The 26,490-nt window shown below is 46.4% G+C and overlaps 1 protein-coding gene across 1 annotated transcript in view; it reads right to left on the reverse strand.

Annotated features, from left to right (window-relative positions):
• The window catches only part of LOC144156181 (nose resistant to fluoxetine protein 6-like), a 72,467-nt gene that overhangs the window by 35,143 nt on the left and 10,834 nt on the right, over window positions 1-26,490 (reverse strand). The window contains exons 4-8 of the mRNA XM_077688044.1: window positions 26,336-26,423; window positions 19,985-20,079; window positions 16,702-16,884; window positions 9,373-9,466; window positions 3,359-3,460 (exon numbers count right to left, since the gene is read on the reverse strand). Coding sequence (XP_077544170.1) covers window positions 3,359-3,460; window positions 9,373-9,466; window positions 16,702-16,884; window positions 19,985-20,079; window positions 26,336-26,423 — 562 coding nt within the window. The remainder of the gene's footprint in view (window positions 1-3,358; window positions 3,461-9,372; window positions 9,467-16,701; window positions 16,885-19,984; window positions 20,080-26,335; window positions 26,424-26,490) is intronic.

The raw sequence follows: 26,490 nt of genomic DNA on the forward strand, positions 1-26,490 counted from the left end.
AAACCACACCCCCTTCCGCAAGCGTGCGGAGTGGAGCAGCGCCCGATGGCCGGGAAGGATAGGCGTGGAGGGAATGGGCAAGCGCGCGTAGTGTTCCTGTATATCGCGTAGCGCAAGCGCGCGGGACCAATGCCGCCACCTGGCGGAGGAAGGCGAGGACGCCGCCGCAGCAGCGATACGTGCGCGCGACGAAGGAAGGCGACCTGCGCGCAGACCTGTGTGCGATGGAGTAGGACGAACATCCAGCTGTGGTCGCTCGTACAGCGGCGACGCTTAAACAACGCCGTGAGGCGAAAAAGAGGAATCACAGTGCTGTTGCATCCAGCTACGCTACCTTCATGTCTTATGCAGTAGTGTGAACTTCCTTCATTTTTTGTTTCAAGGTAGTGACTGGTAAGTTTCATATAGTTTTATAAAGAGGTCTAGAAAGAGCCCATCATGAACAACTCATCAGGGTAAAGTTGGCTAAAAAATGCAAAAATTCGACGTAACAACACTCCCGGATGTGCAACGGCGACTAAAGCCTCTCCGTTGCATTGACGTCCGTCTCGTCCGTCTGGGTGTCGGGCGAGAACAGTATGGATGTGTTTTGGTCGCTATCCACGTATTGCATTAAACACTGTTTTGCCGTTTTGAGTGCACTGAACAATGTATGCAGCACATTTTTAACTGAGGCCAGTTTTATTAAACTAGCCCCGTCCTGTTAGGAAGGTTTGCAAGCTTCATTTATTTATTTATTTATTTATTTATTTATTTATTTATTTATCAAAATACTCTCAAAGCCCGAAGGCGTTATAGAGAGGAGTGGTTAACATTTCATACAATATTAGTTACAGCCGTTTTGAATGATGTAGGATCCAGAATGCTGGCCGTGGAGGCGGGGAGGTGGTTCCAGTCGTCGCAGGTTTTGGGAATGAACGAGTGAAAGTAGGGGTTTGCGCTACACGTAGGAACCACTACCTTGAACATGTGGTCGTTCCGTGCTGAGTTGTAGGAGGGAGCAGAAATGAGATCCTGTTTTAGAGTGGGGTTACTAAAGTTAATCTTATGAAAAAGCACAAAAGCGCAATTGTTCGTCTAATAGCAAGGTCACTGAGTTTAAGAGCAGATTTAATTGACGTGATGCAAGCGGTTCTCGAGTAGTTTGTGACAATGAATCGAGCACCGAGGCTCTGAATGGCTGCCAAAGAGAAGACACCACCACCATATCAGGGTCCCAAATCGATGATGCATATCCTAGTTCTGATCTAAGGATGGTTTTATATAGTAAGAGCTTTAAAAACACTGGAGCAACCGTAAAATTACAGCGTAAGAAGCAAAGCATGCGATTACCATTATTAGTAACATAATAATACGTTCATGACATTGCAGATTAGCGCTAATGTGAACGCCGAGGTACTTGTAAGAAGACACAGAAGATAATTGCACATTGTCAAGTTCATACGAAAATAGGCCAGATGGGTTATACTGTTTTACGACAGAAGAAACTCTCATCATTTTAGATTTGTTAACGTTAAGTTGCACCAGCCAGTTATTGCGCCAAGATGAGGTATTTATGTCGACTTGAAGACAGACGAAATCCTCTGGGTTAGTTATTTCACGGTAAATCACGCAATCATCGGCAAAAGGCCTAATTGTAGAAGAAATGTTGTTAGGAAGGTTACTAATATAAATTAGGAAGAGTAAGGGACCTAACACAGAACCTTGTGGTACTTTAGATTTTACGTGTTGCAAGGGTGAGTCGCAATTGTCACACTTACGTATTGCGTTAGATTAGACAAAAAAAACCTCTATACACTTGATTAAGCTGCTGTCTATGTTAAGAGCACTTGAACAGAAGTTCATGTGAAACTCAGTCGAACGCTTTTTACATCCGAAAAGAAATAAACTGAGTCGAACGCTTTACATTTGAAACTGAGTCGAACGCTTCATACATTCGAACCGAAATAAAGTTAAATAGAAGGAAACAAAACAAAAGAAGTACAGGCTCATGAATATTGACGTTATCTTGAAGCCAAGGGGTGCCCACTGTGCATTCTGCTCATGGGCAAAGCCTTGACCAATAACACGCCCTCCTCGATTCCATGATGGCTGTAGCACTTAAAAGCTACTTTGGGATTCCCAGAAAATGCCGCCTTGCTTTCGCATTCACCTCGAAAACGCGGCCACGGCTTAGCGTATTTTACATATACAACGTTAAAACGTACAGGCACTCTCTGTGTGACCACAAAGAGTGTTACGAACCAGCTGTGACGCGCTCGTTTATGGGCCTCATATTTCTCGTCCTCGCGCCCCCTCAGGGAGCGCCCTTCCCGTTCAGCTGGGACGAGGTGTAATGGAGGTGTCCACGGAGGCAGCGTGACAACCGCTGTAACAGCTGAACAAGCAGCGAAAACTGGGTCCAAACAACGTCGCGAATTCGTGTGCATCTGCAAACGGTTACCGTTATCGCATCAGAGAAGTTGGCACGCCCAAAAGACCCCCCTCCCTCCTACCCCCCCCCCCCCCCCCCGGGTACCGTATACCAGTGAGGATTGTTTAATGTATTTGTACTTTCTCTGTTGTGCGCGACACGCTCGACCCTTCTTGACCGTTGGACCCTTCGGCGAGCTGTGGCAGTGCGTTTGGGACGCAGGTCGAAGTCGTTACTCTGCACGTTTTAGTTGTCATGTTGCCGCACTTTAGCGTGCTGTAACATCGTTCCTGTGCTCTCACAATGAATTTATAAGCAGTTTATGTTTAGCCTTTGTCTCCTCATCGTCGGAGCAGAAGCAAATCAACGGCAATAATGCCACCTTAAGGATACCAAACCTGCCCCAGTTCAAGAAACAATGCTAATTCACTTGCTTCCTGTCAGGGAATTTGCAATGAAGTGGCAGCACTACGAATGAAATTTAAAAATCAGTTCGCACCGGCGGTTCAAACCCCCCTATCGCGCACGGCAACTTGAGGTTGCCGTGCGCGGTGGTCTTGGGGCCACGGCGAAGCTAGTTTTACCATAGCACGATGATGCTATCTCGGCATTGCTAGGTGTGGCGCCATAGCGTCTGACCGACGTGAGCCTGTGATGGCAACGCGTTTAATCTCATATTTTTAGAATTAACTAGGACACCGTCTCTGGTTTGACACCAGAGACCGCGGGCCTGGTAGCGGAAAAGTGGGATGAGGACTGGCCAAATATCTTCCTTTCTTGGCAGTTCACACACAAAAAAAAAAAAAACACGATATGGCATCAACACTGCGGTGATCAATGACATTGTACGCAGACAACACACGCACCTTCTAAGCATTATGTATACTATCCGACTCTATGCGCAAGGTGCGCGTATATTTTCTGTTTATTCCGGCGTAGCATTACCTCCAGTATCTGTGAAACACCGTGGAGATCATGCTCCATAGGTTCATGCTGCTGCTCGTTTGATGGCGCTTCCTTGTCTGGTTGTACGCCAACAGCAGGCCTCTGTCAAGACAAGACATATACGATAGAAAATGAACCAACGCGCTGAATAATTAATCAACTGAAACTCGCGAATGGGAGCGGGCTTCCTCAAGTAGTAAGAAGCACACGAGTACTTTAAATGTTAGCTCAAATTTCCGGCCTCTAAATATTATGAAGGGCGTTAACCTATAGAATCACGCGATCTCACCCTGCAGGTGCCTTAGTCAGAGTGCTAGGATTATCTTTGCTTATTAGTGGGAATATGATTTATCGTTATCCTGTGATTTCTCACACCTACAACGATGCTATATGCACAAGTAAGAAAGAACACACCTGGAAACGTCACAGGTATATTTCACCACACCAACGCCACCTGTATAATCATTGCTTAACGCGTGAGCGAAAAATGGCGAAACATCCACTCTCTTCCCCCCTCCGTAGCCTTCCTGCGTGTTTTCATGTCCGCCGGCCAGCGCCGCTTCTCGGAAACTATGCAAAATAGTTTAAAATTTGTTTAAGGTTCCCCAACCGGCGCTCCTACGCCTTCTTTTTCACCATGCCTGTCTGTTTTGGTCGGTCGCTGAAAAAACGGTATTTGCCTCGGAGCAAAATCGCTTTTGCTGCCGCAGGCTGATGCCGGCTTTGCGCGCTTATCTACTGGTATCGCGGGCCCCGCAATTTTCTGAGTGGGGCACCCCCCCCCCCCCCTCTCTGTCCCTTCCGAATTTCGGTCTTTTTTTGTCCCCGCTATTTGCACTCCGCATCGGTACGCACTTTTAAAATTGAGGACTACTGTAGAAGCGTGCGGACAGCGTGGCGATACCCTCAGCTGCTTATCCTTTTGTTTTCGGTAATCTTCTGAAATTTACAAGCATGTGATATTTTTAGAATGTAATGGTAGAAGTGAGCGCCTGAATAAAAAAATGTGCATGCCATTTTTTAGATGCGATGCTGAGAGGAGCATCTCTTGCCGGCGGCCCTGTCCTGCGTCCGTCGTCGTCGTCCGCGTCCGCACAGCTGCGTCTCTCCTCCGCTCACCCCCTCTCCTTTCTCCGATAGCGAACACTCTCGCCCAACATCTCCGGGCGCGTGGCGCAGCGCACTCTCACTCCGCCGATGGGCGGCGCTGCGCGCTGTGCGCATGTGCAGTACTCTCTCTCTCTCTCTCCGCGGTCTCCTCTCCTTCGGGTGCGCTGCACATATAAGCGGAGTGCCACGCTCCGGCCGGTCTCTCAGTCGACGGTCGCCCGCGCTTGCGCTCGTATCCCCTCGCGTGGAATCCAACGATGTGATTCAAACGCAATTCACGTTCACTACGCGTTTCACGCAATTCAACTAATCGACCCAACGGAACCCCCTTCAGCGTCGCATCACACCAGGGTTCCCGCGAGGGGAGGTGGGCGTAATTTTTCCTCCCTAAATCCGCCAGAGTGAAAAAAACATCAGTAAAATAATGGCTGCAGCGTCCGAAAATATCGTTTTTTGGTTCAATATTTCTCTACCGGACAATTAATATGTTCTTACAGTATTTCAGTTCCGCCTCCGTCAGTTATCTTTGGATAAATGCCGCAATTATGAAGCGAGCGACACGTTGAACGAGATCCCCAGCGCGCCCCAGAACTATCGCCCCGTCGCGGCTAAGATGTGAGCGAAACGGCTCTTGAAAGCCAACAGGCAAGCCGATAGACACACGGGTGCAGCGTTCGCGACATGAGAGCAGTGACGTAAGGCGAGACGTCCACCGGCGCGCGCCAAATGGCGGATCAGTGCCTGAACTAAGCTTCCCTACCCATGGCCTCCGCGATCACCCCGCGCGCGTTTTGCTCCTGCCGTCCCAATCGGCCGGAGAGAGCGCAAGTTGAAAAGGGGGCGTAACCAAAAAGGGGGCATAGGTGGCGAGAGCCGCACCGCGGCTCTCGCCACCTATGCATCAGTCGAAGTGAGTCGAGCAACCAGCTTTAAAATGACAGATACAAGAGAATAACCAACACATTTATACTGGTTAACATAATAATATGAGGCGCGCAAGTACAAAGATTAAGCAGCAATAACCCGAAGGAAGCACAGTCGGTTCTGGCGCTCTATTCTTGGTTTCGCGTAGTTATTTTAATTTTTTTAGATTTCTCGATGTGTATTTACACGAGCGGCCATTGAAAAACCCCTCACGTCCTCAGCCAACATTATTTACAAGAGTGGCGACTTGCATAAGCATCTGTCGCATAAACGCAATATTAGGATTGTTTCTGATTTGTATGCATGTCACGATAGATTTGTTGCCGCGACCTTTTACGGCAGGCTTAAAAAATCGTAAGCATGCTAGACCGACACAAACCAACCGTGATACATTCAGACACCACCGTCCACTGCAATTGATCAGTGCCAGAGAGTATTTGAGAGGTTTTAGTAAGCGCTGTGAACTAATATAGCGCATTTTCCAGGCAGTTAATAAACCCTAATCGTGGTTTGTAAAAACTACACGATACACCGTAGCATACAAAAATGCATAATTATCGCGGTATGTGCGGCTTATAATTTGTCTGTGTTCGCAATTGAGAATGTTTTTTTGCTGTATAACTGTGCGCGCAGATGGCTCAGCTAGATTGGTGGTTCCACATAAATTCAATGAATAAATGTGCTAACTTCGCTCTTTTTTTTATTTTGCAAGATCACTTTTGAAATTTATTTTTTTTTATTTTTGTTGTCTTTTCTGTTCTCAAGTCCCATTCAATTAATTAGCGCTAACTTCGCTATTTTTTTATTTTGCAAGATCACTTTTGAAATTTATTTTTTTTTTATTTTTGTTGTCTTTTCTGTTCTCAAGTTCCATTCAATTAATTAGCGCCATTTACGCTATTTCGAAGACATTACACATCCTATCGTGCCAATTAGGCACTTCTATGCAAAGGCAGGGGTCTACATGGTTGGTCGTTTTCACGATATTTTTGTACGGGTTTGCGTAGTTCTTTACAGCACTTTTTTTTGTCTTCCTTTTGATGAGGAGGCGTATGAATGCGCATTTTTTATTTTGTAAGCTATCTTTTATGATTTATTTTCTACTTTTGGTTCTTTTAAGATTATGTATGACCAATCGTCTCCGTTCACACTATTATAGCGATAAATTACACATTTTAACTTTGCCAATTATACATTTTTCCGCAAATGCAGGGCGTTACACTTTAGTCTGTTATCGTGATTTTTTTATTCTTGTTTCTGTCGTTAATTTTTGTCAGAGCTTTATGTTATTTTCTTCGCTTTGCGCCGGACATGTATAGAACTCATATTTTTGAATTCGTAAGTTCACTTTAATAATTTCTTTCTAGGTTTTTTTTTTTGGTTTTAAGATTCCGTTCGATCAATTATCACTTTTTGCGCTATTATGCATTTCTGTGCAAATTCAGGGCGTTACAACGTTCGTGTGTTCGCGCGATTTTTTATTCATGTTTTTCTCATTAGTTTCGCTGCTCTTTTAATTTTGTCTGGTTCGTGGAGGAGTTATATATGATTTGTCATTTTTTAATTTATTGTTGCCATATTTCTTATTTTTGTTTGTGTATTTTTTGTTTTTTTCTAAATTACGTTCGACTAATTATCTTTATCCACGCTTTCTAGCGATCAACTATATTAACTCCGCCAATTTTCATTTCTGTGGATGCAGGGCTGCACATTTGGTGCCGTACGTGCGGTACTCGATGGTTGTGTATACGTTCACTCTAGAATTAGCAAACAACGATAGGCTGCTCTTTTTTTAAATACGATTGTATGCCTCATGGCATAAAACGTATATTACAGTTATATGTTGGCTTTCGCTCCGCGGAAGAGCTCGAGGGAGCAGTGGTGGGGTCTCTTTATGAATCAATGAAGATCGGGGGGCTCCACCTGCAAGGGCGGAGGCCTGTGCCTCGAAGGTGTCGAGTTCTCGCCTGTTCCAATGATGGACATATCCATTGCAGGTGTTCTGTATCAGAATCTTCGGCCGGAGCAGAGCAGAAATGCGGCCAATAAACTGGCACGTACACTCGTGCCAAGACGAAAAAAACAGCAGCGTTTACATGCCGCGAAATGCCGCATCAACAGCGGCCCAATGGGCTGAGCGGTGCATTCCATGCATAGGTGCGCACTGCCGCCTGGCGGAGCGCGGGGGAACCAGCCCGCTTACAAAATTTGGCTGGGGTGCGCGGCGACTGGGACGGCCGGAGCAAAACGCGCGCGGGTGAATCTCGGAGGCCATGCCCTCCTACCCTTCCCATTGAAAAGCGTGTAACGCGTTCGGCAATGTTTATACAGGCGGCGTTGACCACACATAGGTGAAAGGAAATCCGAAGTTTCAAGAAGAGCTTGAAGAACCTCGCAGATTTCTATTTCAGGTGAAAGAAGGCGCCGAAACAACAACCGGGTTATGAAGAGCGCTGTAGTGACGCACTACATTCGACCTCTTGGGAGATCCCTAACGTGCTCGAGCTGAAAAAAAAATTTCCGCCCAGTGTCGTACAGTGACACCCAGCGCCTGACGCGGTATCGTCCTCCTGTCCTGCATAGGTCTTGGATGAGCGCACCTCCCCAGAGCTACGGCTTAAGCTCTATATTGTATTCGAGGCACTATTAAAACATGGAAACATTACGTTACGAAATCAGGCTTGTAATCTTGGCATTAATCTCTTTCGTGCACGAAGAAAGTTACGCCTCAAATGTTTGAGAAGCCATAACATTACGGTCAAACCCGACTATAACAAACCCGGATAGAGCGATTTATGCTATATATCGAACAAAAATAAATCAGTTACAGAAATACACGCAAAACTTATTCCTCATAACGAAGTTCACATCTGATATATCGAACTCGGCATGCCCAGAATGGCCGCCAAAATGCATGGTCTCGGAGCGGCGATTAAGATGTTGACTTGCCGCGACCACTGAGCAAAGGCTGCGACTGAGACATTGCGCCTGGTATGGAGTGACATGACGCCCGGCACTTTCTGTAACAGTTTCCGACGCGCGGAACTCACGGCGGAACCCGCCCAGTCAGCGAGTCCGCACCAAGACCGCAGCTCGCCAAGCTTCCCGATGCTGTGCCTAAAGGATTGATTGATTGTGGGGTTTAACGCGCCGACGCAACGCAGGCGATGAGGCGCGCCGTAGTGGAGGGCTCCGGATCAATTTTGACCACCTGGGGCTTTATCGTGCGCCGAAATCTCGTACACACGGGCGTTTTTGCTTTTCGCCTCCAAAAGCGGCCGCCGCGGCCGGGAATCGAACCCGCGACCTCGTGTTCAGCAGCGCAACGCCTTAGCCACTGAGCCACCGCGGCGGGTGTGCCTAAAGGAGTGTCCTTCGAAGATTTCATGAGTGTCTATGACGGCGCTGCCGTCACTGCTAGCCACTCGGACGCGGGCACCGTCAGCAGCACCGTCGTAATGCTGATGAAAAGCACCGAGGATATAGAGGATGTCGCGAGTGAAAGCTGTCCGACGCCTAATGAAGTGCTTTCGGCAGTCCATGTCCTCCGCCAATATTTCTTCGATATTGAAGGACACGGACTCGAACTGGTGCAAGCAATGTCTCGTAAAGAATGCTTGGCTAGTTGACGCTGCCAAAACGAAAGGGAAAACAAAAGTCGCCGCTTTTTTTGGAAGTAGGCAGTTAATGCGGAAAGTAGCCTTATTATTTGCAATAAATCGATGGTTTTGTGTATGGTAATGACATACTTTATTTTGTTCGCTTCTGTATGCAGGGATGGCGGGGTGGATTCCCGCGTATTGCGAACTCGTAACAATATTGTTATAGGCGGGTCCGTCTATATCGAACTATTGGATATATCGAACTAATCGTGGCGCATATTGCAGTTCGATATAACCGGGTTTGACTGTATTATTTCTGCTTTTTAGTTTGTCGAACGAGCGCATGCAAAAGAAAAAAAAGTAAGGATATACACTCACGTGACGAAGAAGAAGGTGTCGACCGGGAGCGTAAAGTTTTCCACCAACGTGAACAGAAAGTCTTTGAACAAAAGTTGCAGCTTCGTCAGGGAAGCTGCGAAAAAGAAAAAAAAAAACGAGGGGGGGGGAGGAGGTGGGGGCACGCCAACAGTTTAAACAGGCAAAAAAATTACACCATCTTCCCACGTGGGAACCCTGAGGGGATGCAAAGCAGTGGAGTAGTAGCGTGTTAATTGGTTGTTAGAGTAAAGACACGTGTAGTAGCGTATTAAATGTCTTATTTATTTATCGAGTAGTGGGGAACGTTTTGCGGCTTCTCGTTCTCGAAGCGAGGAATACGCTGTTCGACGCTGGCGTTTCGAAGCGTTGTCAGGTTGCCGAGTGCCATCTGGATCAGCCACTGGCCGCTGGCGTTTCAATGCGGCTTCTCGTTCTCGAAACGAGGAATCCGCTGCTCGACGCTGCCATTTACGTTCGGCGTCGCGAGCTCTCTTCTGTGCAGCCTTGTCTTCGGAGGCACGAGACAAGCCGAGCAGCGAGGAGGAGAGCGGCGTTATCACAGCTGGTTAGGGCTCCTGGAGCGACAGTGTTGCCGGTGTCTTCCTGAGCCGGCACGAGACGAGCCGAGCGGTGAGGGGGAGAGCGGTGTTATCATAGCTGGCACGGAGAGGGGGACGTGGAGGAGAGGTGCGGACGCCGGACGACGGAGGGTCGACAAAGACATGCTTTGGATCTAAAAATGCAACGCACCGAATTTCACAAGTGCGCAGCGCATGGACAGCGTTTAAAGAATTTGAAAACCTTCATCGTGCATCCGGAAACGAAAGCATTGCGTGTACGGCCAGATTTTCCCTACGTGACGAAGAATGTAGGCTCGTAAATGAACAGAGGCCTGACTTAGAGTCACGAACGGCGCACAGACGAGTTGACGTGAAAAATTTGCCTTTTGTTTTTAGGCTTTTAACATATCCTTGCACGCTGGCTTTGGCACATTATGCGTTCCTGCCAATTTTATGATTGCAGCTTCAATTTCTGTCATTCCAAGTTATATAAATCTACCGATCTCAATGCTTAGTTGCGTTTGGCGAAATTCGTTACTTGCGTTTGAGCGCATTTATCTACATTTCCTTTGCGTATACTTTCACCGCTGTGCCACGAACAAATCGTCTCCTCCTTTTTCTCATTTGACAACGTCTTGTCTCAACTGTGAATACTGGACTTCCATTTGTCGAACAGCTCTTGGTTGCGAGGGGGCTTGGAGAAGCGACATATTTCTTCCCCTGTTGCGTGCCCGGAGTGGCCCCCGGACCCAAACCACGTCATAGTTATTACCTCATAAAACAGGGCCATGTGTAACGCGTACTGTATTTTTGCAGTCGCAATCACATGTCTTTTGACTATAGGTCCGGTGCTGATTTGTGTACTGGTTCAGCAAACTTGTACGTATACTTCCACTCGTAACGTTCAGTTTGTGTTTATATGGCTCAAAACTGGCTTCACTTATGTTAAACTGTAATGATCTCTCTCTCTCTCTCTCTCTCTCTCTCTCTCTCTCTCTCTCTCTCTCTCTCTCTCTCTCTCTACAGAATTTTGTAAAACGTAGCAGCAGGCATTCAAGATTCAATTTTGTATCTGATTTGATTGATTGATTGTAGGGTTTTAACGCGCCGACGCAGCGCAGGCGATGAGGCGCGCCGTAGTGGAGGGCTCCAGATTAATTTTGACCACCTGGGGATCTCAACGTGCGCCGAAATCTCGTACACGGGGGCATTTTGCTTTTCGCCTCCATCAGAAAAGCAGCCGCCGCCACCGGGAATCGAACCCGCGACCTCGTGCTCAGCAGCGCAACGCCTTAGCCACTGAGGTGCACCGCGGCGGGTCAATTTTGTATCTGAATCCACTCTCTGGTGAAGTCATGATGCGAAGCATTCATGTCTGGACAGCCTGCGACAATAGTCTGGATAGCTTATGCACGGGCATGCACTGGGACCCTGCATCCACCAAGCGCCTTAGCCATTGCGCTGCGAGCAGCGCCACTCGCGGGTGTTCCAGCGTCGATGTAACGAAAGGGCCGCTGCTTCTCCAGCTAGCGCCAAAGCACTGACCGGAATATCACCAGCTATTTTTAGTAACCTTCTGGCCTATAATGAAGGTTTAGATCCTTCCTTGGGAAAGCAATATAAAAAAAACTGCTATTCGAACAAGCAATGCATGTCCACGCATACAATGAACTTGTCGCGTGCTGGAGCAGTCAAAGTCCTGAGGAAGCCCCAAAATGAACGCTGCGAGGACAGTAAATAGGGCACTTAGTTGAATTGCTGCTACCAACATTTTATTCTTCGTGCGCTCGCACGCACACGTGTACACGCACGCGCACATGCACACACACGCGCACACGCACGCACAGTCACACAAACGCACGCACACGAACTCACAAAGAAGCGTGCAGTTAGTTTCAACGTGTACTAGTTCAGTTGCATAAACACAATTTTTTTGCGAGAAAATATTTTTCAAACGCCTGGTTGTAGCACAAACGCAACCAACTATACCGGCTTTAGTTATACCCCTTGTTTTTTTTTTTTTTGTTTTTTTTAGTCTCTCTATTTGTATATCTCCGCTATCATCCGCTATGCTCCACTTTCAGGTACCGCGAAGCTTTTGCGAGCGTACTCTGTTCGTACCGCAGCATCTCTGTGCGATGAAGTATGTGGCCTTAATAATATTATGGCCACAAAAGATCCCAACCCACGCAATTGACCATCCATGGGCTCCGTTAGAATGTAAAAGAGCGTGTATAAACATTTTAATGTTTTATTTATCACCAAATAGGTTTTCTGAGGTTCGACGCTACCAAAAACCACAGAAAATTCTGACACGTACGCCTATGCACGTACCCTAAACACTAGAGTAATTAGATCATGTTTAGGGTAGATCATATTTTGGTGCCTCTGTGTTGCCGCGCGCACGCTCTTGATAATTCGGGATTTTCGGAGCGCAGTGTGGCTGCATGACAAGTTGAGGGTGAGTTTTTAAGCCCCGAGACAGAGTAGCGATGCCATGCTGCTCTCTACTGGGCTGTTTCAACCCGCGGGAAGGTGGAGAACGCCTGCATCGCTTCCCGCTGGGAAAGAACGACTGTGGCCTAGCTTAACCTATAGCTACTTAAAACGCGTAGCTTAATTAGTGGCTCTAGCGGAACCTAGAGCCACTAAATAAGCTACACTAGCGTTACCGAGCCTGACCCTGTCCCACCGGCGCGCTGTCTCTAAATCTTTGAAAAGTAAACACAGCTGTCAGGGTAGCCAGGCGGCGCCAGGACCAATTCCGCTCGTCAATGTCAGCCGCGATAGGGCGCATGAAGCTGGCCACCCTGGCGTCAGGCACCAAAATGGTTGCCTCCATGCGTCAGTGTCGTTACTCTTAAGCGCAGCTTATTTGGGTGGTTATAGTAAACACCTCATACGTCTTTACGCAACGGCGGAAGAAATTGTGGCCATAGCTATACCATCATTGTAAGAACTAATGTAAACATAAAAAACTGCAAGGAGCAATGCAATGAGGTCACGCATGGATGTAATTTTGCATATAAAAGAAACATATGGAGCAGACAGCACACTGACTGCCGAATTCAAGCGGTGGAAGAGGAGATACATCAATTCAGCACAGAATCACAAAAACAGAGGGTGTGAGCGGTTGGCTTTAATTGATAAAATGCAGCACTTCCGGTAACCAAAAGTTTTCTCTTTAGGTTGTATGCAAGTGTCGCATGCAACGAGTAACTGTCTAAAAAAAATCATCGTATTGTTGGGTAAAGCTCGCGTAAACATTCGGTAATTCGAGTATAGGCGCCTATTTTTTTAAATTTCGATGCTGCAATGTAAAGGTACTTTCCAGAACATTCGCAAGAAACAATTATTTATCGCCCTCTTACACAGTGGCGAGAAGGAGGATAAATATTAGGCAGGGTGGCTTGTTAATAAACATTTACCCAGCTCTGTGGGTTTTTTTTTACCTTAAAGTTTCAGTTGAAAACAATTACTAATGTGTTGCTTTAATGCAATGTCATGATTTGATCAAATTAGAAAGTAAGAAAATACACCAATGTTCAGTTCCCGTGCGTAAGAAAGTATGACCTAGCTGGGTCAATAAGGGCTCATGGAGCTTACTTTTCGGAGTTTCGTTTAAAAGGTTTCGTTTAAGAGAAGTTTCGTTTAAAACTGCTAGTAAGCCGAATTTACACGCGCAGGGCACCCCAAACTGCTGCTGCATTCGCGGCTTATATGGATGCTGTCAGAAATCATGAAATATTTTATCCATGACGCGAGAAACCGCGCCACAAGCTCCGATATGTACGGTCGACCTCAGCGGCTTTCAAAGTGCGTGAAAGTACGACTGGCCGCTAGAGGCGCGCAAGTCGGCTCCGTGTTATGCGTGCGGGTTTTATAAATACAAATAATCGCTAAACACGCGTAAGGATATTAACCTGACTTGTATTGACGACATGCGCAAGCTGTGACGATTGAAACCGAAATTATGCTTTGTGTATTAAGTATACGACATTGTTTTATAAACAGTGGGATGTTAGGATATAGATATCAAATTATAATTATCTCTCATTAAGAGATTTCGTTTTGGTTTTGACTGAAGTTTAAAAATTAACAATGGGATGACGGTTGTTTGTATAACAGGAATTTTGTTTTAACTGGAAAATGTCCGTAGTTCAGCGTATATATGCAGTAAGAAAGTGCCACCGAACCGTAATTACACTCAAGGTCACCGCTTGTTAAATGGGCCCTGCCACCGCGCAGGTAGCAATTACGTTGAGCGGGAGACCGACGAACGCGTAACCGGTACCGCGGTTTCCCGTGCGCTCTACATTACCATACCTCGCCGTGACGATGACCGCAGGAAGGTTTTCCTTCGTGAATCAACCGGTCTCGCGGTTTCTAGCCACACAATGAACACAGCCACGCGGCCGCTTAGTCGTCAGGAGTAATTACTCGTCTATCCGGCAACCGGAAAGGCCTTCATACAGCAAGAAGTACGCAATAAAATTTCTGCCTTTTTCCACGAGCTCAGTGGTGTTCAAAAACAAATAATCGCTAAACACGCGTAAGGATATACGTGACTTGTATTGACGACATGCGCAAGACGTGCCGATGTAAACCGAAATGATGTTTCGTGTATTAAGTATACGGCATTGTTTTATAAACAGTGGGATATTAGTGTATAGATCTCAAATTATAATTATGTCTCTTTAATTTAAGAGATTTTGTTTTGGTTTTGGACTGAAGTTTAAAAGTGAACAACGGGATGACGTTGTTTGTCTAACAGGAATTTCGTTTTAACTGGAAAATGTCCGTAGTTCAGCGTATATATGCAGTAAGAAAGTGCCACCGAGCCGATTTGTGTACACGGGTGGATAATTGTCATTGTCTGAGATCCCTTCGCATTGATGCTGTTCATCGCATTGGTTGCCGTGGTCAACGCACTCTCCTTGCGTGTCCCGTCGTCTTTCTTGTCTTCGTCGCATTTTGTGGTGTAACTATTTTGATATGACCTACCAATTCACCAACAGTACAGTGCACCTATTCGCTGTTTCGATTTTAATGCTTGTTCGGTTGCTACGGACATTGGTTTCTGCACTTCTGGTCGTCGGTTTGTCGGCCCTAAGAATGGCCCTACAAGGCCATTCTTTGCAGCTGAAAATTCGAACGAAAGGACAAGTCATTAGAGATAAAAGTTATCTAAGCACATATACTTCTGTGATAATACAATAAAGTATATCGCATTATGCGAGGCCATTAAGTAAAAGAGTTAAAATCATGTCATATTTCTGCCATTTCTGCAACTTTTTTCCTCCAATTTCTAATTATTTCTAGTTACTGTGTTAGGTAAAACCATTTAACTACTAGAACATTACACTATCACAGGCTGGTGTCACATCCACGTTAGCAGCAGTATACACCTAACACGGGAAGTTGGGCGAGTTCGATGCTAACTAGGGAATTCATCGGACCAGGCGGACCAAATTAATACAGGCACAAAGCTACAGAATAGACGAAGAGACAATGTGTTTCGTCTCTTCTGCAGCTGTGTCCGTGTGTTAATGTTCACTAGTGCGATGAATTTTCTAGCAATATACTTTTAAGTGGGTTAGTGGCACTGTAAAAATTTGACCGTGCTGAGACCAAGCAGTACACATTTCCCCCACTAAGCTGAAACCTATCGCACCGCACAACAGACGTAGCTGGCAGAATTTCGTTCGCCAGTATACGCTGTGAACCCTCATCTGCCTCAATGCCACTCGCACGCGGACTACTTGCTAGGCCACAAATAACGCGTTCGAGAATGACCAGAGTCACAATAAATGCAGTCTAAACGTTGTAACACAGAAAACTACTCCCACCTCCCCTCGCGGAAACCCCTGTGTAGATGCGACGCATAGGGGTTCCGTTGTTGTTTCCGTTAGGTTGATTCTCCCATCGCGTGAAACGTGCCGTGAACCCCCTGCCGCGACTATGACGCAACGTGGCGCGGCTATGACGCAACACAATCCACTTTAATCCAATCCAATCCAAATCCAATCCAATCCAAGCCAAGGCAAGCCAAGCCAAGCCAAGCCAAGCCAATCGAAACCAATCCTATTGCCCCTCGCGGGAGAGTGTTCGCTATCGGAGAGGAGAGTGGGTGAGCGGCGGAGAGCGCTAGCTCGCGCGGCGAGGAGAATGGGAGAGGGGCGGACGACAACGACGCCGACGCTGCATGGACAAGGCGAGTGAATGAGATGCAGTCGCATCTAAAAATTGCCAGACCATCACACGAAGGGATGCGGCGTTTAGCCTAGCGTCTTTCCAAGACATCTCGGCGGCGTAGCTTGGCTGCATGGGCGCTCACTCAGAATCACGGCAACGCAACCTTTTCAGTTCGCTTTGTCTTTCAGTAAATTCATGCTCGGTTCCATCCCGTGCACGGTATCCTTTGTCGTTTATTTCTAGCATGGCGCGATTAGGCTGCTACGATAACGCCGCCGCAATTGCTTCGGTCGCCCGTAACTTGCGTGGAGGAACAGGCGCGACGCTGCACACCCGCGTAATATCCCGCTTCGTTTATTGAATTTTTGCAGCGCGCCGCGGCTGGACGGCTACAATTACGTTACGGCATCCGCAGCTTCCATTACGGCCCGGCTACCGTCGTGCAGCCGGCGTGGTGCACTCCTGTTTCGATTTGGCGCTGGTAGGTGACGTCCCGCGCAAGGCACGGCTGTATGCTCGTATATCCCGAAACTTGAGAACGCCCTGATGACAGCTCATATTGCGAAAGTCTCACCGAAGCGAATGTAGGTGGAGAGGTCCGTGAGGAAGTAAATGTGTCCCAGCACGATCCAGAAGCAGGAGACCACGCGGATGCCGTTCAGCGCCTCCAGGGGTCCGGCCACGTGCTCGGAGCGAGCGAAAAGCGCCCGCGTGTTGCGCTCCAGCGAGAAGCTGCACAGGGCCTCTGCTACACGGCCTGCTTGACAGACACAAAACGGGAAGTAGGAACAATGAAAAATAACTCGGACAAGACAAAACAGAGGCAGGGCATCCTGTGTTTAAAAAGCGGCACACTACGGCACAAACGTAACAACTTTGGCTCGCCCTGCAGCTGGTATCTTACTGGCACAAATTCTCGGAATATTATACAGTATCCTAAATTATGATTACAACTGCAATAAATTGTTACCTTATTAATCAGCCGATGTTTTACTAACAGTATTTGTCGTGAAAACTGGCTGGTAGCCTCTCCCCAAGGAAACCTGGTGGCAAATTAAGATAATATTGCTGCATGCAGACGTGATAGAAAGCCGGAACCTTTTTCATAACAGCCAGCACTTTAATAAGAATTCGGAAGCGACTGCATATTTTGGAGTACGATGCCTCTGCAATGCTGGAGGAACTACAAGGAGGATATTGGCGGAGTTGAGGAAGTTTATTTTCTTTGTATGGTTTTGGAATGTCTGCATACCCAAGCGTGCATAGCAGCATAAATATACATATTCAGTAAAAACCTGCAATAGCGAAACGCTTCATTCAAATTTTCGCCTTTGTCGGAATTATCCGCAGCTATACCCCCAGTATGTATGTTCAGGTCGCCGCCAATTAGGACAGCGACCACATCCAAACCTACATAACAGTACAGTTGTCCCGGAGTGTCAGTTCAATGTTGTCGTACGATAAGTTAGTAAGAACGTTAAATATGGCTAATAAAACAAGCACTAAGGCTTTTAGGTTTCCGAAGTGACGTTTGTGGCTGACGCGGAATTCCAGAAGCTCCCTGCTGTCCGTGGGAGAGCCGAAAGGAGTGAGCGCAAGACATTGGCCCCGGGGATATTGGAGCATTCATGTGACGGGCGCCGAGACGCATTCAGCGGCACATGGTTGAATCCGGTAAACGTCAGTGCACATCCTTTTGTTCAACGTAGGACCCCAGGAAATTACTCACGAAGATAAGAAATTTTGTTGCATTTTTTCACGCCCCAATAGCGCCTCTTCACCCGTTTAATTCAATTTTCATGCGTACCAACGCTATCAACTTAGATGTTCATGCGATCTAATGTGCAAAAAGTATGGCCATGTTGACGTCACCTTCGTCACCTATCTTTTAGCACATGGGAATTCCATCAGCTAACACGTCCCTGATGGGCGAACGTTCTGCAATGCGCCATGGTTTTGTCCACTGTGAATATGGCTTCTTCTCCGATCCAGCTGGCACCAGTCATACAGCCTTGTCACATGGAGGTGAGGCAGCGAAAAGGTATCTCCTAAACATTTTCAGACAACCCTGGAAGACCAGTCTTCTCGAGCGATCCCAGCTGGAAGCTCGTTCGCGTTGGGCCCTTATTGAAATCAGAAAGTTATCCCACAAACATTGAGTCTTTCCGGCCGATTGCGCTCTTCAATTATGTCTTAGCTATTTGATAAAATGGCACTGCTCTCTTTAGGTTAGGATTTACAAATAGAAATATTTACTCTCTATACAGATGTCTGGCTTCCGAAATCGCAGGGGCAGTATTGACAAGGTTACCACCTTTGCGAATTGTGATAAGCGAAGAAAACTCTGAGTAACACTGTCGTCACTGTGTTTCTGGTCGCGTATGGTTCTGAGCCACATAAAGCTATTCGCAGGTCAGTAAAGTCATTGGGAGTTTGCGGGCATATACATGCACGTATAACTGTCGGAGTACCTCTCCCAAAGAAGCGTCTATATGTATACCTATGACGGCAAACCAACGGAGCGCAGCGAAACTCGTGGAGTTACTTAAGTTGAGCCCGGTATTGCAAATATTTCTCTCATCGGAGTTGAAAAGTGCTCGCGATCTCCCCAAAAATGTGGAAACGAGATTTGCAGACTCGGAATGCGACAGGCGTGTGTCCGGCGGGGGGCTTCAGCCGGCAATAGTTCCTATTTCACCGTTCGAAGCGGCTCGTGGGCTGGAAGTTCCCGCAAGAAATGCGTTGCCATCACTTTCACGAAGTGCAACTTCACGCGTTACCAGATTGCCGCCATGGGAATTGCAATACAATATGTCGCAGACCACCACTTTCTCGGTGTTACGTCCGGCCGATCATTGACTTTGATACCACATCCTTGAAAGGAAAGCTCGCCTTATTCGCCCACATTTTCAGCATTATTTTGTAGCAATGTCAGTGGATGCGCAGTTTCTTCAACCCTCCGGCTGCATGACTTGCTCTGCGGAGGCCTGCTACTCCACAGCCTTCTTGCTTAGTCTCCCCTCTCGACAGGAAATGAGAGTTTTCGAATGCACGCAAGCGCAGATATTGAGAGTGCGCATCGAAGTGCCAAAGGCAACATACACTGCTGGAATGATAATTACATGGAGACGCCAAGTTTCGCAAATAGCGTTGCGTTAAACAGGAGATGTTTTGTGCTCGTGCGCGCTCCCGATTTCTGACAAGGCAGCAGCGCTGTCTAATGGCTAAAACTCCTGCTGCAGTGGTCTAAGATCTCTTACCACAAAATTATGCAAATTGGCCTTCACACTCCCCTTCAATGTTTGCACCCATCAGCATTTCACAGCAGTGCCAGAAATCAAGCGTTAAGCGAATTTTCCGCTTCAGCGCTATAGGTTTCGCTCTGGAACTAATATTCGACAAATACAACAACCATACGCATATTTATAGTGATGGATTCATCACACAAAGCTCTTCCATGGTTCACGTTTGGATCTATTTGTTGTGTGCTACAATAAGCTGAAAACGTGACGACATATACAGTGCCTGAGCTAGCCTCCCTGCGCGCTGCTTCCGAACCAAGCCGGCAGCCTTCACAGGGGGTGATCTTTACAGACCCTCGCGCGGTCCTCCAATGCCTCGCTTTTTTCCCCGAAAGACCAACTATGGTTAGGAAAATTCAACCTCTACATTATCAAACATTCAAGGACTGCCATTCCATTGATCTCCAGTGGCGACCGGCACATGTTCCGGTGCACCAGGCAATGCTACAGCGGACACTAGGTCAGGAAAGAGAGCCCCCTAAGAAAGTAACAAAAGAATAACGAAGAGGGTACTATGGGCCTCCATGAGGCACTTCTCAGCGGAAGAGCACTTGCCTCCGAGAGACGACGTTTCCTTGATGGTGTGCTTGCAGAGAGCGCCGAGTGCAGTGCCGACAACAGCCAGCAGTAGGACGACGCCCAGGATGCAACTGCGAGGATTTAATGGGTTGGCCAACACGCTTTTACGCGCTTTGCTTTGTCTGCGCGTGTCGCCTTGTTAGCATGTTTCTTTTTTTTTTTTTTTCAATGCTGCGGGGAGGAACTGAGTGAACCTGTTCGCACGCAGAAATTCCTCGGGTACTGAATTCTGCTTACGTGGTTTGGAGGCGAAAGCCTAGCGATTCCCCAAGACTTCATTACTGCTACACCGAGTTCACGTGTCTGTCTTCTTTTGCTTCGTCCTTTGAGGCGAATTACTCCGGCAGTCAGATTGGCCGCACTTCATGCTCCAGCTTCCCCATCCTCAGATCTCTGTTGCACGCGCACCCATTCTACACATGTGGAGCCACGTGCAGCGGCAAGTATAGAGCAGCTAAAACGTCCCTTTTAACGTGACTGAGTAACAAACAGCGCAGGAACGAGATGATAGGAAGATCACACAAACACGGCGCTGACTAACAACTGAAGTTTATTGTCGCGTACAGGCAATAAATAGGAAAAGACAGAAAACACGTGATATACAAATCTAGGAATGACAAATACAAAAAAAAAGATACAAAAAATATACAAAGACAACTATGGTGCAGTAATCTGTACTACTGCTATACTTGCAGCAACCAGCAAAATTTATATCGCAGCTTCCACACAATCCCTTCTAGCTACCAAGAAATTCGATTTCTTTCCCAGTAAGGGCGACGGAGGGTGTGCTGATGCAATCCTGCTTACGGTTGTATATTTCCCATGCTTCTCTGATCACCCGCCGTAGCCTGTCCTGATACCTGGCCACCACGTGGCACTGCTCAAACGAAGGCGAGCAACCTGCGCAGTTCACAATGTGCGCAGCGAGCGTGCTCGCTGTTGCATCTTTTGCTTTTTTGCATTTTTTACATCGCACGCGTGCTCTCGAAGCCGATCATTTAGGCAGCGCCCCGTTTGACCCACGTACCACCTTTTACATGACAATGGTATCTCATATATAACTTCTTGCCGGCACTGAACGAAGGGCTTTCCATGTTTCTTCGTGGAAATGTTGACCGCTGGGCAATCGCTGTTTACTTTGCGACAAAGGCTGCTCAATTTGTCGGGAGCAGAAAAAACAGCGATTGACTGGGGCTACGTGCCTGGTTTGCCACCCACTGCAATCAAGGTAAACAACTGCTTACTTTTATACAGTAGTGGAAGACATGAATACAGAATAAAGTTTCAGTGAAAATGCAAGATGTTTAGATCGACACCGTGGCGAATCATACGACAGTATGCTTAACTCTTTCGTTACCACGCCTATTCAAATCGATCACCGGTGATCGATGATTTATATTGCCTATTTCGACATGTTGTTGTAGTTTATCGTACACCTAATGCGGCCAGTGGTTAGTATAGGCACTGGCCTTTTAGAATCAGTTTAAATTTTCCCGCTCCGGCGACATTGAGATTTTTGGCAGCGTTTTTTGCGAGCTGAGGTGCCTGTGTTTTTGAGGAAGGGGGCGTGCCTGCTGCACTTGAGAAAAAAGGATGCAGGTCGTGGTTAGGCTGCATTACCATAATATTTTTTTTGTCAAAAGGCTTCTGGCAAGTCAAATAACAAATAATGGGGTCAGCTTCGTAATCCGACAGCGTTGAGAGGTAGTAATTACTTGAAAATGGCCCCAGCTATTCACTAATGATCTTTGGTTCGGACAAAGGGCAGCTTTATTTTCTCAAAGCTTATTTCTGATGGTCCCCCGCATGTCTAGCAAGTGTGCCTGACATTTGCAACCAGTTTCCAGCAGTTTCGGTTTCGTTTTCGCATTGCGAAATTCATATTTGGCGCTACTACGCAGTTACCCAACTACAAGCTCATTTGCCATGGCGCCTCCGTTGCCCGCTACTGCTCCTCAAAACAAGCATGCCGCTCCCGCTTCCAGTTTATCTACGCCTTGCTTCTGCGATAAGAGCTTCCGCTGAAAGTCAGACGATAACACCAAGTCGTCGGGTGTCAGTTCAGACGAGGAGAACGCTTCCAATTGGCCTTGAACACCGCCAGCTGTTCACCGGCCAGTTTCGGTTTCATACGAGGGTATTTCTGGAGGTCTAGTGTCGCTTGTTAGTAGTACTGTCTATTCTGACAAAGTCTCCAACAGCCTTGTATTTGTTTCTTTTCGAAATTGTTAGGTGGCGCTGCAATGTAGTAGGCTCGTAGTGCTGAACTCGCTTCACAGCCCGACAGCGGCTTGGTGAAAGCTTGCTGGGCATGATTCTAGCGCATCGTACCTTATTCCTGCAAGCAGGGCTACCATAGTGAGTCAGAACATGATAATAAACCGCAAATGAAAGTTCTGACTGATAAGTGATCATCATAACGTCAACAAGCATCCACCAAAGAGTTTGGTTCTCAACTCCAAGCGGATTTTTTCACATCGCTTGCTTGCCTTCAATATTATGCCGGTCATAATCATTGACAAGGTGTTTTTACATCACGTGGAGGCTAATTTGGGCCTTTAATAATGTCAAACCACCAGATTTCTTCTAGAGAACTATCCAAAATAGCAAAACTTGAAATAGAGGTTGGGCTTCACCACATGGCATGGGCACCACGTGTGCTAACATTTTTATTTATATCTGACAAATTGTACTGCGCAACTCAATTCTTTTTCTACGACGGGTTTTTGAAATGTCTACCTACAAAATCTATATTCTAAATTATTTCTACTACTGGTGGTTTATTATACACAACTTACTTTTCTCTTATTTTCTTCGACGCGTGGACAAAAATTTCGAATTCGGTAATTTTTTCCGGAATCATTTTTCAGGAAAACATTATTAAAACTGGTGTCGTTGGAAAGCGCGTGGAATAATCTGCATTTTATGTCACTGCAATGTGTGCCTAACCAATATGTATAGCACAAAAAAATGTTTTGTTAGACCCTTCAAAATTGGTCAATTTCCCGCGGTAACGAAAGAGTTAAGTACGTTTCTCTAGTCAGGAGTCTGTACTAGTTAACCTGGCGTCGACTTGAAGCACACTCGCCTGCGTCGGATGGCAATTACATGAGCCCTCAGCAATCAGAAGCCTGGTAAAGCTATTCTGAAGTCCAATTTAAGCGCTAGTCCCACCAAGATGACGTCCCTTTTTGACCGGATCTTGCGCCACATCCAGTTTATTTTTTGTTCCGCCGGAAGTGGTCCCTCTTCACACAGATGGCGCCAAACCACATGAGCAGCTTAAGAGCAGCCATTTTCTGAACGTATGGGCTTCTATGGAAGCTTCGCTACCAGTTACATTTACCTTTCCCCAGACCTCAGAGTAGGCTGGGCGGCCCTGTCTTCCCATCAATATGGGCATTATGGTGAAATATTGTTTCAGGTCCTGACCGGTGCACAAAGGCGAGAGAAGAGAGAATGAGCATACGCACTTGGACTATTTTTCATAACACGAAAATACTCGGTAGTATGAAAGAACAAGTGAAATCCAGGAGCTCTTGTACGCGCTCTGCAGGTGGTGTAATAGCTCTGGCGCTGTATGCGAGGCAGGGCAATTTTTCACTTAGATATATCTTCTCTTCCCGCTTTGTATTCGCTGCCTAAATGGATCAAGATGACGTTGAAAATCCTCACGCTGGCAACAAGTTACTATTAATGGCCTGTTAACACTCACCTCTGTGTATTTCCACGGCTATTACCTTTGCACTTTCTTTTGCCATTCACCTAAACTTCTTTTTTTGCCCGAAGTGTCAAAGGATGAAATAAATTTTTATCTTAGTACACCAAAATTACTGCTGCTTAATCTGGGGACATACAGGGGCTGTCAATGTACACAAATTACACGTCTTAGAGAAAAAAATGCTAAGAAACATAGCAAACGTCTCGTATGATTATCATTCGCATTTTTTATTTCAAAAATACTACATAATGACTGTCTATAATATGTATGCCTACCGTATGTTTGATTGATTGTGGGGGTTTAAAGCGCCGACGCAACGCAGGCGATGAGGCGCGCCGTAGTGGAGGGCTCCGGATTAATTTTGACCATCTGGGGATCTTTATCGTGCGCCGAAATGTCGTACACACGGGCGTTTTTGCTTTTCGCCTCCATCAGAAAAGCGGCCGCCGCGGCCGGGAATCGAACCCGCGACCTCGTGCTCAGTAGCGCAACGCCTTAGCCACTGAGCCACCGCGGCGGGTCCCTACCGTATGTGCATGAGCTATAAAATGGCAATAAAAAGCCCCGGTAATTTCTTTCACAGTTTAGCCGCTTTACAGAAACGACCCGCGATACACGCAACACGCAGCCATGGTGTTTGGAACATTCCCTCGTTTAGAATAAATTACGGACAACAAATGTTGAGACATAAAATTCCGGAGATGTTAAACTTTTGCATAACTTCAAACATAGATTTGAATACTGCGAAGAAAATGGACTTACGAGTGTTTATTTGCAACCGTAACGAAAGCTAATCGTGGCTGTTCTCTATTTCTGCCTTGTTGCATTGAGTGCAATCGATGGTTTGTTCCTTTTCGCTATCTCACTGTCAAAACTGCTTTTCTGTGTAAAAAGCGTTTTTAATGTTGCAAATGTTATTTGTATATTTCTGAACCGTGCGCTGGTCTACAATCAATGCTGCGTTGCCAAGCAAAAAGTGTTTTCTTGTTTATGTTTAGTTCTAGTTTTGAACTGTTCGTGTCAACCCTACGTTGCGGTGTGAAATGAAGAAGTTTTTTCTGAAGGTGGTTTTTGTTGTTTGTTTCTTTTGATATTTTGCTTTGCTGTTTTACTAGCATGGTAGTTCTTCCAGTCTTAAAGAAAGCGTTTGTGAATGTCGCGGCCGATTTCCATTTTTCTTTTCTTTTCTTTTTCTTTTTTTTTTTGAACGCCAGTGAATACAGCGCCATTGCTTTTTTGTTACTTCATTTTTTTACGCTTTTTGCTGTGCTGCGTGCCTCTTGAATTATCTATGTATTATTCGAGGAGGAAGGAGCGCCATCAAGCTAACCAGATTAGCTTTTTTTCACTCTTTTCCTACATCATTGTGGATGAAAAATAAAGGTATTATTATTATTATTATTGTTATTATTTTTATTATGTTTAACCTTCCTGGGTTTCGCTTAGTTTCACTAGCAATTGTGTGAGAGAACGATGTCCACGTTGTTTTAAACCAAATTTTATCCTTAAGCATGTGAGTACGTGCGTCACATCATCCCCATCGTAACGACGCTTGTCACTATCATAGCGAGGAGCTCGTAGCAGTCTTCCTTTTCAGAGGTCAACATTTTATGAGGAGGATTCTCCCTGGTTACTACCACGCCTCTATTTTGGTCCATTGGCCGTGAGGGCCCCTACTGGAGAGGTGATCGTTTTGACATCACCTTTAGGATGCCCGATCCTATCCCGCCGCGGTGTTGGCTGGTGGCATTCTACGATCGGTCATAATCGCGTTTTATCAGTGTATTTTAATGTTCACTCTCGGTGTGTGAGCATACATAGACCACCTCGGGCTGTTCTAACCACATGCCGCTAGTGAAACGTTTCGAAATAAAAAAAAAAAAACCATTGGTAAATTACGAAAATCAGCACTGTGTTTCCTTTCTGCTTTTCTCTTCGTTGTTCAGTTCGCTATAGCTAACGCAATTAAGTCCACCGTTCTTCATTTCCAACAAGACTGTGGTCTAATCCAGGCTGCGGAAGATGCGGCGGAAAAAACTGCCCATTATAAAAACTACTGCCGGCTGCAACTACAAAAGGCAGACGTGGCCCTGAGCATGTGGCCTAATGGAGGTGCGGGAAAAAATTTAACACTATAGCCTCGTTCTCAACACTCTCCCTCCGTTTTCATTAATGAGTCACCAAAAGCTGGAGTTAAAACGCACCGATTCAAATTTAAACAGCTGCTGGGGGCAGGTGGTACAGCTTAAGCAATAAAAGTAATTTGCACTTAATTTTAAGATTTTCGGCAAAGCGATACACCTGGCTCGTTCAAGCCCTCTGTAGGTGCGTCTTTACTACAGGCTCATTAACAGGCTTCGAGTAGTAGACGGAAAAAAGAGGATTCACAAAGCTGTTAGGGGTAAGAATGTGATTTCTTTGGCGCTGAGTGTGCGCGTCATGTTCGCTTGACGCAATCGGCCAGCTTTACACCCAATGACGCGACAGCCTTTGGCGAAACAATGTTTTGCCGGTAGGTATTTGTAAATATTGCGCATTAAAGGTCGTAGCACTTCAACCTGGGAAATAAATAGCTAACGTCAGAAAAACGCTCTCCCGTTACTCACAGTACGACCAGCTGCTCCTGGGTGAAGGTTATGGGCTCCTTGACTTGGCATGAAGTCACATTCGCCTTCATCTGGAGACCCTGTGACGCTGTACATGAGAGGGAGAGGGGGGAAAAGGGGGGCTTAAAAGGATAAATAAAGTTCCTAATGGTTAC

This window comes from Haemaphysalis longicornis, unplaced genomic scaffold (genome assembly GCF_048455015.1).
Source record: "Haemaphysalis longicornis isolate Haplotype H1 unplaced genomic scaffold, Haemaphysalis longicornis Haplotype H1 scaffold_1, whole genome shotgun sequence".
Classification (NCBI taxonomy): domain Eukaryota; kingdom Metazoa; phylum Arthropoda; class Arachnida; order Ixodida; family Ixodidae; genus Haemaphysalis; species Haemaphysalis longicornis.